This window comes from Cryptomeria japonica, chromosome 4 (assembly GCF_030272615.1).
Source record: "Cryptomeria japonica chromosome 4, Sugi_1.0, whole genome shotgun sequence".
Taxonomy (NCBI): domain Eukaryota; kingdom Viridiplantae; phylum Streptophyta; class Pinopsida; order Cupressales; family Cupressaceae; genus Cryptomeria; species Cryptomeria japonica.
The window spans coordinates 30,378,727-30,393,013 of NC_081408.1; the positions used below are offsets into that span (position 1 = coordinate 30,378,727).

Below are 14,287 nucleotides of genomic sequence, written 5' to 3' on the forward strand. Positions count from 1 at the left end.
GTCTAAAAGTGTCCCACAAAACTAGGAAAGAACAACAATCCTCAAAAATTAAGAAGGCCCCTGCATTTGGATGGCATCTGATCTCCTTTGTAAAACCAAAAGTATTCTATGTGTCATAAATGCACATGGGTGGCCCTGGGAAATGTCTATAGAGGCACCATAGATTCATGGATGTCATCCTATGTTGAGATAAATTGATTGGAATTCAATCTGATTAGATATAGCATGTCGACGAGGACCTACATTAAATTTTAAATTGATAGGTCAGCAACCACCATGGCACTATGAATTTTAACATTCATTGCCAAAATTTGAATCTTGGCCGCTAGATATTCCCTTCGCCCATGGATGAACGGTTGAGATGCATCAAGAAAACTATCAAGAAGACCCCATAATAGCCCTCAACAAGAGATTAAAACATAGTTGTTGATCTTTCCATTAAATAAAATCATACGATTATCATTGCATGTAAAATTCTACAAGCCCCACCAATTAAGTCGAAAACATCATAATAGGACCGCAACCCAAAATAGTCCATGTCATTGACTGCTACGAACCTATGATCAAGTATCCACCTAATCGTTAGCTTCCAATTGTAAGATTGTAGCCTAGAAAAGCACATGTCCCTAATAGCCACAATGGTGCGACCTAACTGCTAGGAGCCACCACAAACCCCATCTCAACATCACAACTTGAAATAGCTTTTATTCTTGATCATTATGAATCCTGCAACCAATAACTAATGATAACCACTAACCTTGTTGTAGTATTGCAACCTAAAAGAGTTTAGTTCTTGACCACTACAAACCTGCAGTCAACCTCAAACAGTAACTACCAATGGTTCATTGTAGAATCACAATATGAAATAGCACAATTCCTTAACCGTTGCGATAATAGGGCTAGCAACCAACACTAACTGCAACATGTCCATCACAACATCGCAAGGTCAAGCAGTGGTGACTGCAAACAGTTGCAATCCTACGATCAAGCGATCATGGTAACAAATAACCTCTCACCTGCTAGTAACAAGTAAAATGGGGCCAGTTCAGATTCAATAAGCAACACTCTAGCTAGTGAGTTTATGTGAAATGACCACCTGCACCCATCAAAGGACGAAAAGAACAAGGCTAAAAGAAAAACTAAGGTAAGAAGCCTTAAGGATTTAGGGTTTTAGGCCTAAGGGATATATGAAGGGTTTATCCATTAATGATTTCTCAGATCGATTATTTGTATGGCTAAGGTTAACACATAAAATGTCAATATTTCCGGTGAATCATAGGGGTGGCAAGCTTGCCTGGCATAAAGATAAGTATCCTAGGGAAGTACATTGGGCACAGAGTCAAAAATAGGTCTATAACAAGATGAACCCTCCTCCGCAACCTGCAAAAATTAAAACTTTCTATTCTAGGGGATAATAGATTAGGCTCATGTGCTTCTTTTAAAACAAGAAACCTAAACTAGTAATCTATAAATCCTCTTGTAGAAAAAAAATAAACAAAGACATTGACTAGCTTATCAAAATAGCTTCCCTTCCTGAGCAACCTTTGATTCTTCTCATGCTTTAGGCCAATAAGATAGGAAAAGAAAATCGACAGGCATCCAACAAATTATTGGGATGCCTCCAAAATCTTGATAACAAAGATGTTCATCCATGTTTGGATATTTTTCTCCTCAAATAGATGGGTGAATTTAACTTGTTCTCCCTGATGCTCAACTTCACGCTGAGAGGAAAGCATGACTAGGGGTGACTTGGAGGTCTGAGATAGATGCCTGATAGGGAATCCTCTTGAAGGAAATAGATTCATGCCATCACTGTTGACCTCTCTTTTGTGGATTACTTTCTTAATGTTTTGCTAATTAGAAATGTCCACCCTTTGATGTTGATATGAAGACAAAATAGGCACATTTGAGATATGCCTCAGTTGCTTATGATTTATTTCTTCTACCTTGAACTCATGGTTCTTAGTAGATAATTCAATGGAGGATGTCATCTTAGTGTTCAAAATTAAACTAAAGCCCTCCAAGTCCTCTAAAAAAGATGCCTCCTCCAGCTCCTCTTCACTCTTCTACAAAAAAGAACTAACCTCGGCCCTATTGCAGCTCCCCTAAAGATTTGTTAAATTTGAAACAGGGGTAGACCTGGGATCCTCCCTGACACCACCATATTTATGATCCTCTTCCAGCTCTATATCAAGCTCATGCACATGCTCCCTATGATCACCAATATCACCCTATTTCTCCAAGACTACCATTGATGTGGGTGAGGAAACGTCCCTTTGTTTATGTTCAATGAAAGAAGGAAGATGATCAAATGAGAGAACCAAGTCCTCTTCTTCACTATTAGTTTTCTCTTGTTTGATGGTTTGTTGCTGCAACTGGTCATTTTGAATATCCTTCTAGGGAAAATTTGTCTCCTCTTCCTTTGGAGCATGTGAAGGGTCGCCAATGGAACACTAAACACCCTCCTCATGATGAGGATGATAACCATCTGCCCTCCAAACAATAGGTCCACCCTTGAAATGAGATATATCATCATGAAAAGGCCTAGGTGGTGCAAATTTTTTTCTTGACACTGAGGAATCTGAATATTGGGCCGACGACCACTAAAGCTTGAGATCGTGAATTTAGGGCCTTCTTGAATAGGCAAAACTATATGTTTAACATTTTTTTATTTATATATATTTTTTATAAATTTGAGAAGTTGTGTATACTGAAATATAACTCTTTTCATTTGGTGTCACCATTTTTCTTAATTATTTATCCAAATTAAAAAATAATTATACTATCTTGAAATAGACTCTTTTCTCTAGTGCATTTTTTTTTCCAAAATTTTTAAATAAATTTTATCATTTTTCCTTTACAATATAATCAACCTTATATTTTTTTGTTTATGACCTATTTCCAAAAAAAATAAATTATAAAATATCAAAACTTGTAGCATCGTAAATTGTACACCCTTAATTGAGTGATATAATTTCACGCTTAGGTTAGCACTCGCCTTAGTGTGTTGCATTTTACATTATTAATTCTTTTGAAGAATTTAATTAGTTACTTAAATTAAATCTAAAGTCTTCTTTCATCACTCTGCACATCTTAAAATTGGGCCCTTAATCTAAGTGTGCCCCTTTTTATTTTATTCTTTCGATTAATTAATTTATCAAAAGCCCAAATTATGTCATTTTTTGACCTTCAAGACCCGATGTGCCCAAACAGACACACACACACACATTAGGTATTTGCAAAAAATTATTAGGTATTTGTAAAAAAATTAAAGAATATGTTGAATTCATCCAAGAAAAAACAGACTAAAAATTCAACAAAATTCTATACTAAAAATAAATACATATATATTCTCTAAAAAACAATATTACTCTTAAGTATAACATCATTATGTTAGTGTTATCCAAAACTATAAAATGTTTAATTATATGAAATTTGACTGTAATATAAAATGGTCTAATCAATTACAAGTTGTTGTATTTTCAATCCTTATAAAATGGATAATCTTAATTTTTAAGAAACATCTTTTGTTATTTATTGACAACTCTAAACATAAAAGTAGAAAATAATTTACACATTCTTTATATATTTATTACTTCTTTCACAATATTAAAATGACAAATAAGTGACACTTGCTTACTGTGTCCTATTGTCTATTCATCAAATCACCAAAATGATTTTTTTTTTGTTGTGCTCGATAATAAAGAGGAATTTTTATTGTTGTGTATTTTACTAGGCATGGCCAAAAAATGTGCAATGTGTAATAAAATCTACCCAAGTCATAAGGTGATGCAAAAAAATTTATTGTGAAGAAAACTAGCTGTCGAAATCTATAAGTGCAACGAACGAAAACTGAGGGGAAGAGTGTACATTATATAGACAACATGAATGAGAAGACACCGTGTAGAAATGATACACCTTGTCATCGTGTGAGTTTTTTATGGTATTGTAAAGTTGAAGCAATAAATTAAGTTAACGACAGAGTAAAAACTGGAATGGTGGAAAATGTTTTGCTAATATTGCATGCTCCTCTACTGTTATAAACATAGATATGTAAAAATCAGCTCATTTAATTCAAATAAAGAAAGACCATCTATATAATAACAATAATACTAGCGAAGAAACCTTAGTTCCTGAGATCCATCATAATTTATACATAATCTTTAATGGTCTAAAAGGATTTCTTCTTTGTTAGTTGCTGGAAAGTTTTTAATCAAAATGATTATAAGTGCTGAATGTGAAATCTAACAGTCATGTAACCTTTGGTTGTTCATATTCTGGATTATATTGTTCATAAAGAGATTGGTGCTATTCTATGAAATGTATTTCTGAGAAATAGTTTACGAATAAAATATTTCTGTGTTTGAAGAGTAGATGTAGTGAGTTTCGATTTCCTCTACCAGAAAGATTTATGGTGACCATTCCAAAGTAAAGCCAAGAAACCGTCATGTATGTTAGATAAAGATTGGGATATTCAAGACACGAAAGCACTAGGATCAATTTGGTTGTCCTTGTCTCCTTATGTGGTATTTAACATATCTAAAGCAACAACAAGTGCTAAATTGATGAGTCTTTTGGATAAACTATATGAAAAACCTTTAGTATCGAATAAGGTATTTTTAGCGAAGTGGTTGTTTAATATGAAAATGGTTAACCAAGATTATGTTGCAGAACGTTTAAATAATTTTAATACAATAACTAGTTAGTTAGATTCTGTTAAAATAAATTGTGATGAAGAAGTTTGGGCTCTATCAATTTTGTCCTTTTTGCTTGAAAATTGTGATAACTTCGTTATGGAAGTTAGTAACTCTTTGGTTAAAATACTTTGAAATTTGATGATGTTTTTGTTAAAGTTTTAAGTGAGGAAACTTTAAGATCAGGTGATGCTTCGATTGTAGATGGCGGGGTAAAATCAAAAGAGAGAGGAAAGAGTCCAAGAGATCGTGACAAATCACGAGGAAGGTCAAAATCCAAAGGAAGAGATGGTGGTATTGTGACAAGCAAGGCCACATCAAAAAGAATTGTTGGAACTATAAGAAAACAATAGCCCGAGCAAAAGAAGAGGAAGCCAATGTAGCATATCAAGAAGATGCAGGTGTTCTTCGAAGAAGAAATTGCAACTGATGTGTGGGAGCTTAATTCGGGAGCATCATTTCATGTCACTTTGTACAAGGAGTATTTAAAAAATATATAATAGGGTGAGTTCCGTAAGATTTCTCTTGCTAACAATAGATCTTATAATACTATTGACAAAGGGGATATTTCATTAAATTTGAAAAATGGAAATAGTTGACTGTTGAGAGATGTTAGATATGCTCCCTAGCTAAAACAAAATTTAATCTCTGTTGATCAATTGTGTTCTCAAGGTTGTGAACTCAGTTTTGAATCCAATAGATAGAAAGTAAAATAGGGGGTCTTAGTCATTTCTTAGGGCGGCAAATTAGATACCTTGTATGTAGCAGAGTGTCATATTGAAGTTAAAAAGGAGCAGAGGAAATGTAAGCTGAGAAATGAAGAAGCAGACATTAGAAATTATGATCCCACATATAAAAAAGTTAAAAGGACAAATTGTTTTTGATGATGAAGAATGCAAAATTTCACCAACAGAAATAGATGAAGCTCCTATCGAATTTTTTTCCATTGAAGTTCCGGAGTTGGCTCTGGTGGGAGACGAGTGTAAAGAGGGGTCAGTAGTTGAGAAAGGTAGAGTTGATGTGGCAGCGGTTATTTTGATGTAGTTCAGGAAGAGGAGAACATGTCTGTTGTGTCGTCAGTCAGCAACCTAACATTACAATCAACTTGCTATCTGTTGAGGTAGTGAATCTGTTGGGGTAAATGGTTAGTTTATTAGTTCCTGCCTGCAGGAAACTATAGCCGAGGCCTCAAACATTAACGTGTGATTAAACTGATCACAAGGAGCCAATCACAAATCACGTTTTTTCCAATATTCTTCTTTTATCTTATATGCAACCCCGGAAACTTGCATATATTTTACCGCAAATGTTGCATATCAAAATTTTTTGCGTTGCTTATTGGAGTTGCAGGCGGCTTGCAGAGTCCTTCTCTATTCCCAACTAGAGAGAACGACGCCTCCCAGGGTCTCTGGTAGTGACACCCTGAACAAGGCTATATTGCAGAAGGCTGCAGGTTGTAGGTGGCATTTGCAAAGCAGTTCACGTGTGTTGTCTCTGCTAAAACATTTTGTGTACATGCAGGTCTGCATTCTAAGTATTGTTTTTCTATGGGGAGAAGGAAAACTTTCTTGATGCCTTTTTTTCGCTTTGCTTCTTCTTTAGCAGAGAAACTCCATGCAAAGCCCTGGAAAGAAAAAAAAAAGAAAACACAAACCCTCACTAGACTACACATGCATCGACAAGTGCTCTCATGGCACCCCTGAGTAAGCACGCACCCCCAATGGAAGAGCTCACAGCCACAAACAGGCACGAGGAATCGCCTATGCAGAAGGTAACAAACTCTGCAGCCGTCACCACAAACCAAGCAAAAACCATCGAAAAAAACTCCAAAAACAGCCCTCCAAGCTTAGCCGCATACCTGGAAAACCATGACATTGAAAACCACCCTAAAAAAATATTGAGAACCTGTGTATTGTAATTTATGTTTATTTTTTCTTTGCATTTCTTTGGTTTTTGTTTTCTTTTTGTGGTTTTGTGTTTTATGTTGTTGTGAATTACAGGTTTTATTTCAATTGTAAAGAATGAAGAAGGCTTTTGGGTCACCTCAAACACCAAGCATCAGTACTCTTTCCAGAAGGCCTAAGATCACACGCCCTCTGCGAAAGCAATTGGCAACTCCAATACAAAATGTGTGTATTACGCTTCCCTTTTATTTCTTATAGAAATACAGCACATTTTAGGTTTTTTTGTGGGTGTTGAGATAATCATTGGGTTGTCATTGCAGGGGGACAGGTTTATTGCTAACAGAAGTTCCATAGATTTTGATTGGGCTCGGTATCTGGTAAATAAAAGCAATATCATTGGAAATAAAGCCTCCATGGAAGAATATGACAGGGAGCCAACAGCTAGTTTGGTGATGGATTCTAGTAAGATGTCAAGAATTTTGAGCTTTAGTAGAAAGCCCTCTGGACAGGGCTTGCAATCCATCTACTCCGAAGCTCCTTCTGTTGATACTAGAGTCAGAACTAGCAGATCACAGAGCCGCTACATACCTCAAGTAAGGGTTATTCCTGTTCTTTTTTTTTTCAAATAATGATTCTTTTGGTGAATACTTTAGTGTTTTTACTAAAGTATTCACCAAAAGAATTTGAGTTTGGTAGAGAATTTGAATAAAAGGTTAAGGATGGAGATGTCCTTTCGAAATATGGAATAGGATCATATGAATAAAACTATGACTATGTAAGATTTGGGCATAGTAGCAAGGAGATTTGAGCGGGGGACTAGGCCTGTCCTAAAAAATCAAGTTTCCTGATAACTATGAAAAATGATCAACATTGATATAGTGGATTAGAGTTTGGAAGAATTCACTTAATTGCAATTTTTGTCTTTGATATGCGGATCTTTATCTTTATTGCAATTTTTGTCTTGGAAATGCGGTTGTGTGCAGCATGCAGGGAGGACTGTGAATGCCCCAGATCTTGTTGATGATAATCATTTGAATCTGCTGGATTGGAGTGACAGCAATATTTTGTCTATAGCACTTGGCAATGCAGTTTACTTATGGGAAGCAAACACAAGAACTACTTCTGAGCTATTGACAGTAGATAATGATGTTGGTCCAATAGGCAGTGTCAATTGGGCACCTGATGGAAAACACATTGCCATTGGATTGACTAGTTCTGCTGTACAGATATGGGACTCTACGTGCAATCGACAGGTAAAGAAAACAAAGTCTTTGATGCCTTACTTTTATTTATTTGTCTTCAATTGCCACCTTATTATCATGTCTTGGGTGGAAGAACATGCCTTTTGTCTAACGAAAATGAAAATTCATATACTCTAACCGATGCCAAGAGAAGTTGAGAATATTATATCTAGAAAACTTCACTCTCTCTTTAATAGGATTCATCCTCTTTTTCTGCTAATCCTGTTAATCATTGATCAATGAGAATGAAATCAAATTTGATCAGCAATAATAAAATTCACTGCATCCACATTGAGAACACTTGTGGCTTCAACCTCCACTATATCGATAGCCAGATCAAATACATCATCTATCTTTTTGGTTTCTAGAAGTTTATGAAGTTCAGTAGATATAGGTAAAATAGGCTCCGAGCTTCTGTAAATGAGGTAAACAACGAGCTGAGTTACTCCTAAAAGGAAGCCAATGCCATTGGGCACTTGCCAAGAAAAGAATAATTCAATCAGAAAAGAGGTGCTTAGTTCTCGCCGAAAATTACATGAAAACTATAAAATGACACTAGGAATAGAGAGAAGCTTACAGCTATAAAGATATCCTTGGCTATTACAGAGTATACAGACCAGACAAGTGCATTTAGAGTACTGAAGAGAGAGACCAAAAATGGCATGTACTTAACACTTTTGGTTCTCATAACATCTCCCTGCAAACATAACAGAATATCATCAAAATTCTTGAAATTATGAATTCATCTGCTACTTAGGCACTTCTAGTTTTAGGGTAGAAACCAGATTTTTTCTCTGTTTTTTTAAATTTGGGCAGAGATTAAATTTTAAATATTTTCAATTATTTCTGGGTAAAGATTCTATTGTTTTCCTTCGAAAACTTTTCATAGCAATCTAAGTTAAGAGGAACATAAGATTCAAAACTCACCACGACAGATAATGGAGAGGCATACATAACAATGGAAAGGATCACACCTAAAGTGCCAACCAGTAACTGCCTGACATTATATGTGTGCAGTGCATAAATTGTAACCGCAACCACCATGACAAAAGCAACCATCATTGCAACGGCTAACCGCACTGTTTTCATCTGAGAGATAAAATCAAGGAATCCATATCAGAGTAATGAAAAATATATAAATAGCTTCTTGCATGTAATTTAGTAGCCACCAAATGGCGTTGAATTACAAACTTAAGCTAGCATAACGAGTTACCTTCTTCTGCTTGGGGGCAAATGTTAGAGAGGACAGAAGATAAAATATCTCCAAAAATAAGCCTGCACCGTTGATCGTGAGGAGCAAAGTGCTGTGGGGTTTAACAAATGGGGCTCCATAAAGTACCCAAAGACAACAGTTAAACAAGGTACACACATATATAAGTCCAGAATACTCTTGGGTAGACTTAAGCTTGTATATCTCCCAGAATGTTGTCCTGCAATTTCCAAATACAAGAATATTTATATATAAGGTCGTTATCTTGATCAATAGTGGAGTCTCACATGTTAGTCATGCTCATTTACATTAGACAAGTTTTTGACTCAGAGAAATCTAGTGTATACAATACTCACATAGGTGACAGCAAAAGTGCAAGTGAAGTTATATTTCCTGCACCGCAGACCATCATGAACCATCAGTTTGCACTATCATATAAATCCAAATTAAGAGAAATGAACTAGTACACTTTAAAATCTGCACATGAATTGAGCAACAATTCTACAGAAAATCTTTTGCATACAAATCAGAAATAAAGTTATAGCGAAATTTGTACATGCAAATCAAAACGAGGATCAGATACACAACAAATCCAACATCTAGTCACCTAAATGTCAACCCATATACAAGTTGTTGGAATGCAAAGCAAGCAAAATAATCCCTTGGGGGTTAAGAAGAGGTTATGCTTTTATGATGCAACTATTCATGAAAATTTTACAATTTCATAAATCCAACTATTATGATGCAACTATTCATAGACAGGAAAAGTTATATTTATATTTCAGAGTAGTGGTCTGGATCGCATACCCAAGAAGAAACTGTCTTTGCAGTTCTCAGAAAGAAAATATATTATGCAAATTGAGATCAACACAAGAAGAAGATGAAGCTGTGAAGACCACAATGATTTTTAGGTCCTTTTATAGGCCTTCATCCTGAACATGACCAACTTGATATCATCATATGCAGTGGAATGTAGAAAGGAATAACTTGTATTTTAACTTGATGACAGTGCAAATAAGTCAATAGGTAACCCTTGTGGGTCCTCTGGGGTCAGCTTTGTCTCCGAATCTCCTGTGTGTGTAATGGATGCCCTTCTTTCATAAGAATGCTCTATTAAATGTAGTTTCATTTAGGAAATGCTCTAGGTGGGGAATAGGTTATGCAGCAATGATTCAGAAGGTCTAAAGCATAGGGGCCAAGATTCTTTGGATGAAGGACAGTCATTCAATAGAAGTGGGACCTGCCCGGATCCAAAAATTGATCTCCTCTTCATTAGTCCTCTGAAATCTATCAACTCAAGTGTTTGTATTTTCCCCAAATCATAGAGAGCATTCCACGACGATAAGACACACCACCTACATTACAGGCATTAGGTCTTTATAGACATTAAGCAATCACTATCTATCAGTCCATTGCAAGATTTCTGTCATCTCTTTGGAAGTTTGTTGTGGGTGTGGATTCCTAAAAAGAGCATAGTAGTGAAGGCATCACATTCATTTACTCAATGCCCATTTTTATGCAAGTTACAACAACTATATCAGAACCCATCCTCAGTCCGTGAAGTACAACAAAGAACAAATTGCAGTCTCGCAGGCTTTTTGAAGTCAAAACAAAAAACCAAACAATACCCAAATGATCTTATCAGAATGCCAGAACAGAGGGTCTTATTTTGGAAAAGTTTGCAGTGTTCTTTTGTTTTAAATGTGCAGTGAGCTTTTATTATCTGCTCAATTCAATGCAGAAGGTTGCAGGGAGGAGGACATCTGGAGTTTATGGAATCAGTACAGAAAAGAGCTCTGCAGTTTTTGATATTTATGGGCTGTTTTTGCTGTTTGGTGTTCTCAATGAGGAATATTATAGGACAGATATAACATTTATGGGCATCATCAAGAGAAGGTTGGGTATAGGATCTTCACCACCAGACTGCAGATCAAGATGAAATGGATGTACTCCCTGCTTCAGTGTAACCATTCCCATCAATCCAACCAGGACTATGACTCCCATGGATTATTATCCAGAGGTTTGGAGATGTAAATGCAGAAATAGGATTTTCAAACCCTAGCCTACTCCTAGTCAGTGCCTCAACTTTTCTACTGGTTACTTTCTCACTTCTATGATGAATAATTATTCTATTTGTCATTTTGTTTATGAAGGTATGTCAACTTTATAGAGGCACTTGCACATTGCTTTGAGAATGTCTAGGCTTGCATGGCTAGATTTCTTTACCATAGTAGCTTCAGTATCCAAATCTAAGATATTTGAGTAGATGTACATGGAAAAAAAAATGGTTTGCATTGTTTTCAACTTTTCAAACTCTAAACAGATTAATTTATTCAAGCAACAAGGTTTGCATAATTTAGATCTGTTTTGTACCCTCAGTGTTTTCAAATCTCTCTCTTTTGTACTGGGTCATTGATGATGTTGGGTGCAGGTTAAGACACTAGAACTCTATAGTAATAACTTGACAGGATGGATTTCTCCACACCTTATTTATATTGCCTTGTTTATTTCGTTGGTAATTTTAGGAATTTTTCTCATTAGACATACATTTGTTTTTTTCTAATTGCCATTTAAGTAGTCTACAATCAAATATTATACTATGTATTCTTTTGTCGCAAGAAATGTTTTAGATTCTGATTTGTCCTAATGAATTATACTATGTATTCTTCTCTTTATATTGCCCAGATTTTGACTAACAATCTCCAGAGGTGACAGGTAAATTCTTCAGGTAGCTTCTTAGGGATTGCTAAGAATACTAAGAAGATAACACAAAAATCTCTGACAAGACTCTCATTCAACATCCGACCAAGTGAAAAATATGATTAGTCACTTGTTCTAGTTGAACACCTATTAAATTTTGGCTTCAGTATTCAAAATGTTTAATTTGATGTCTAGCATAGTTGTGTGTGATGAATTCTCTTTATCATGTTTAACTATCAATGCTTTTTTATACATTTATAATTATTTATTTTTAGATACGGAGAGAAACCATGTGCTGAAGTTGAAGGTGTACAATTCAATCATAGATATACAAGGTACTTGCACTATTTTTACACGGTTGGACAAACATCTACAATAAGAAATCTCATTGTTATAAGGATATGATCAATTGAAATTAATGATTTCATGAAGATGTTGAGTTGAGCATGCAATAGGATGGTGATAACCACCTTGACTCATGCAGCTTCGGGATGATTTTTACTCCTCGATAAATCAACTTCAAAGTTGAAATACACAAAAAGAAATATAATGTTAAACTGCATAATAGCTAAGTGTGCGTTAAACATAATCTTAACACTGAAAACGAAAGGAAATTTGTGGTTTGAGCTTTGTCGTTCACAAAAAATTCATATTATTCTTTGAATCTTCAAAGAAACAATGATTTCAGTACCCAACAACCCTTGTACAGTGACTTTCCCTTGTACAGTGACTTTACCATCTACAATGGTTTCTGTTAAAAACTGTGGGTCGAATAGCTATTTTTAGATTATATTCTGGAAAGCTCCTATGAAGGAATAAAGAAGAGAAATGCATGAATCATGTACATTTTATTTAAAAGAAAAGAAGTAAATTAATTATATACCAATGTTCAACTCTTACAAGGGGAAAACTTGAAACTCTATTTTTATCAAGAAAATAAAAATAATCGCCTTTTCAACATTTTCTTCAGTCAATTCAAGTCCCATTTTTGTATCCATTACTTGTTTCACTGTAACAAATTTTGGGATCTTCTCGTTCACGTGCTTCTTTTCCCATCTTCATAGTTTGCATTGAACTTGGGCATGAGCCACAAGCTAGTTTCAATGTGACAACTAGACCATCAATTTCATATAATTCTACATTACCTCCATCTGCCATAAGATATGGTCGCACATTATCCAGCACCCTTTCAACATTCTCTTCAGTTAGTGCCATATCTCTAGTTATTAGATCAAAAGCTATGTATGCATCATAGTGATTGCAAATATTGTACTAAGCATGCTCACAATGATTTTTTCCTTTCAGACCTTTGACTGCCATCTTTCATCTCTATTACCTCTGTTCAGTTTTTTATTAGAAAAGGCCACTATATTATACCTTGTGATGACTATCCTTAGAGAGTTCGTGACAGAGACTATATTTTGTCTTTATTGAATGCATGAGTTGTAGGCACTGTCACTTCATCAAGACTCTCCACTTCCTTTAAAAACATTTATTTTCCAATACTATGTACTCTTATGACTTCTCTTGTCATGCTACTTTTCAAGTCTTTGATCTTTTTAACTCTACTACTACTTCCAACTTGTTATCCCATCTTAATTGTCATGCATGGTGGCCTTGACTTGGTGAAGACATCTATGATGTTGTCTTTATACTCCTTTATAATGACTGTCGTAGTCTTTTGTCTTCTATATCATGTATCATCTTATATCAATAGATGATCAGTTGAATGACATCAGCATGCAAAAAGATTATAAACTGCACTTTGAAAATTTCATTTCACATGCATGGTTGAAAGCCATCAAACATTTCAAACCACATACAGTCTCAGACACATAGACAGCATCATGCCATACCTATCCTGGCAACATTTGGCAGGAACTACGCTGCATTGCAGCCCTTGTTTAATCTTGAAGAGGAAGAGTTTGGTAGGAAGCTTGTGGATACAACACATGTCAAATTGCAGGATGCTTGGATACATGAAAATGACAAGCGTTTTTCCCTTATTTCACGATTTAGCCCAATTTGTTCAATGTCTTTACGGCATATCCACGATTTTTCTATCAATTGACACTTGTTTGTAATTGATCGGACATATATGCCTTCCTCTGTCATGTTTACAATTGATCAGACAAAATGGAAGCACATCTCTAGCTGTATGAAATATTTTTGTGCCTTGCTCGATCAAACACAAAAATGCCTTCCCTCAGAGTCTTCTAGCGCTATGAAATATTTCTTACAGTAGCAACTCATCTCTGCGTGGAGGAAATTGCTTTGATCATCTGTCAACTCCTGAATAAGTTGAACCGTCGATTCAGCAAGTCAAATCGTTCACATCAAATATTTGGTTGCTGCTCAGTATTTAAATAAACGAAAGTTGAAAAACAACTGAGGAATTTTGTCAGACATTGTAGCTGCAACTGACCTGGTAGACGGCCTGGCACAAAAGCGTAAGAATAGAGAAGGTACTTAAACTGTTCAGCAGAACGCCATAATTGTAGGATATCCAAAATGTGGAAACATAGATAAGGAAAGTGA

At 35.4% G+C, this 14,287-nt stretch overlaps 2 protein-coding genes across 6 annotated transcripts; one reads left to right on the top strand and one right to left on the bottom strand.

The window, feature by feature from the left end:
• The first annotated feature begins 5,689 nt into the window (after nucleotides 1-5,689).
• On the top strand, nucleotides 5,690-11,963 carry LOC131079266 (cell division cycle 20.2, cofactor of APC complex). 5 transcript variants are annotated; one of them, XM_058017170.2, is made up of 5 exons: nucleotides 5,690-6,215; nucleotides 6,695-6,823; nucleotides 6,919-7,191; nucleotides 7,582-7,851; nucleotides 10,791-11,216. In XM_058017170.2, exons 2-5 carry the CDS (start codon nucleotides 6,716-6,718, stop codon nucleotides 10,986-10,988), a joined length of 849 nt encoding a protein of 282 aa, XP_057873153.2. In that variant the 5' UTR covers nucleotides 5,690-6,215; nucleotides 6,695-6,715; the 3' UTR covers nucleotides 10,989-11,216. The 5 variants fall into 5 exon arrangements, with proteins under 5 accessions (XP_057873153.2, XP_057873155.2, XP_057873156.1 ...); XM_058017172.2 differs by lacking the exons at nucleotides 5,690-6,215; nucleotides 10,791-11,216 and adding exons at nucleotides 6,236-6,465; nucleotides 11,765-11,962; XM_058017173.2 differs by lacking the exons at nucleotides 5,690-6,215; nucleotides 10,791-11,216 and adding exons at nucleotides 6,237-6,465; nucleotides 11,756-11,963.
• Nucleotides 8,108-9,526, bottom strand: LOC131079267 (bidirectional sugar transporter SWEET5-like). The gene is made up of 5 exons (XM_059219539.1): nucleotides 9,406-9,526; nucleotides 9,053-9,269; nucleotides 8,767-8,928; nucleotides 8,417-8,536; nucleotides 8,108-8,253 (listed from the first exon to the last, which is right to left on the bottom strand). Exons 1-5 carry the CDS (start codon nucleotides 9,459-9,461, stop codon nucleotides 8,221-8,223), a joined length of 588 nt encoding a protein of 195 aa, XP_059075522.1. The 5' UTR covers nucleotides 9,462-9,526; the 3' UTR covers nucleotides 8,108-8,220.
• Nucleotides 11,964-14,287: the final 2,324 nt, after the last annotated feature.

What these genes read in the sequence shown, in the direction of transcription:
- LOC131079266 (XM_058017170.2), top strand. Translation starts at nt 6,716, where the DNA reads ATGAAGAAGGCTTTTGGGTCACCTCAAACACCAAGCATCAGTACTCTT. An exon ending in AGAGCCGCTACATACCTCAA is followed by an intron (nt 7,192 to 7,581) that starts GTAAGGGTTATT and finishes GGTTGTGTGCAG; the next exon opens with CATGCAGGGAGGACTGTGAA. An exon ending in ACTCTACGTGCAATCGACAG is followed by an intron (nt 7,852 to 10,790) that starts GTAAAGAAAACA and finishes AATTCAATGCAG; the next exon opens with AAGGTTGCAGGGAGGAGGAC.
- LOC131079267 (XM_059219539.1), bottom strand. Translation starts at nt 9,461, where the DNA reads ATGATGGTCTGCGGTGCAGGAAATATAACTTCACTTGCACTTTTGCTG. An exon ending in CCTCTCCATTATCTGTCGTG is followed by an intron (nt 8,537 to 8,766) that starts GTGAGTTTTGAA and finishes TTATGTTTGCAG; the next exon opens with GGAGATGTTATGAGAACCAA. An exon ending in CCAAGGATATCTTTATAGCT is followed by an intron (nt 8,254 to 8,416) that starts GTAAGCTTCTCT and finishes CCTCATTTACAG; the next exon opens with AAGCTCGGAGCCTATTTTAC.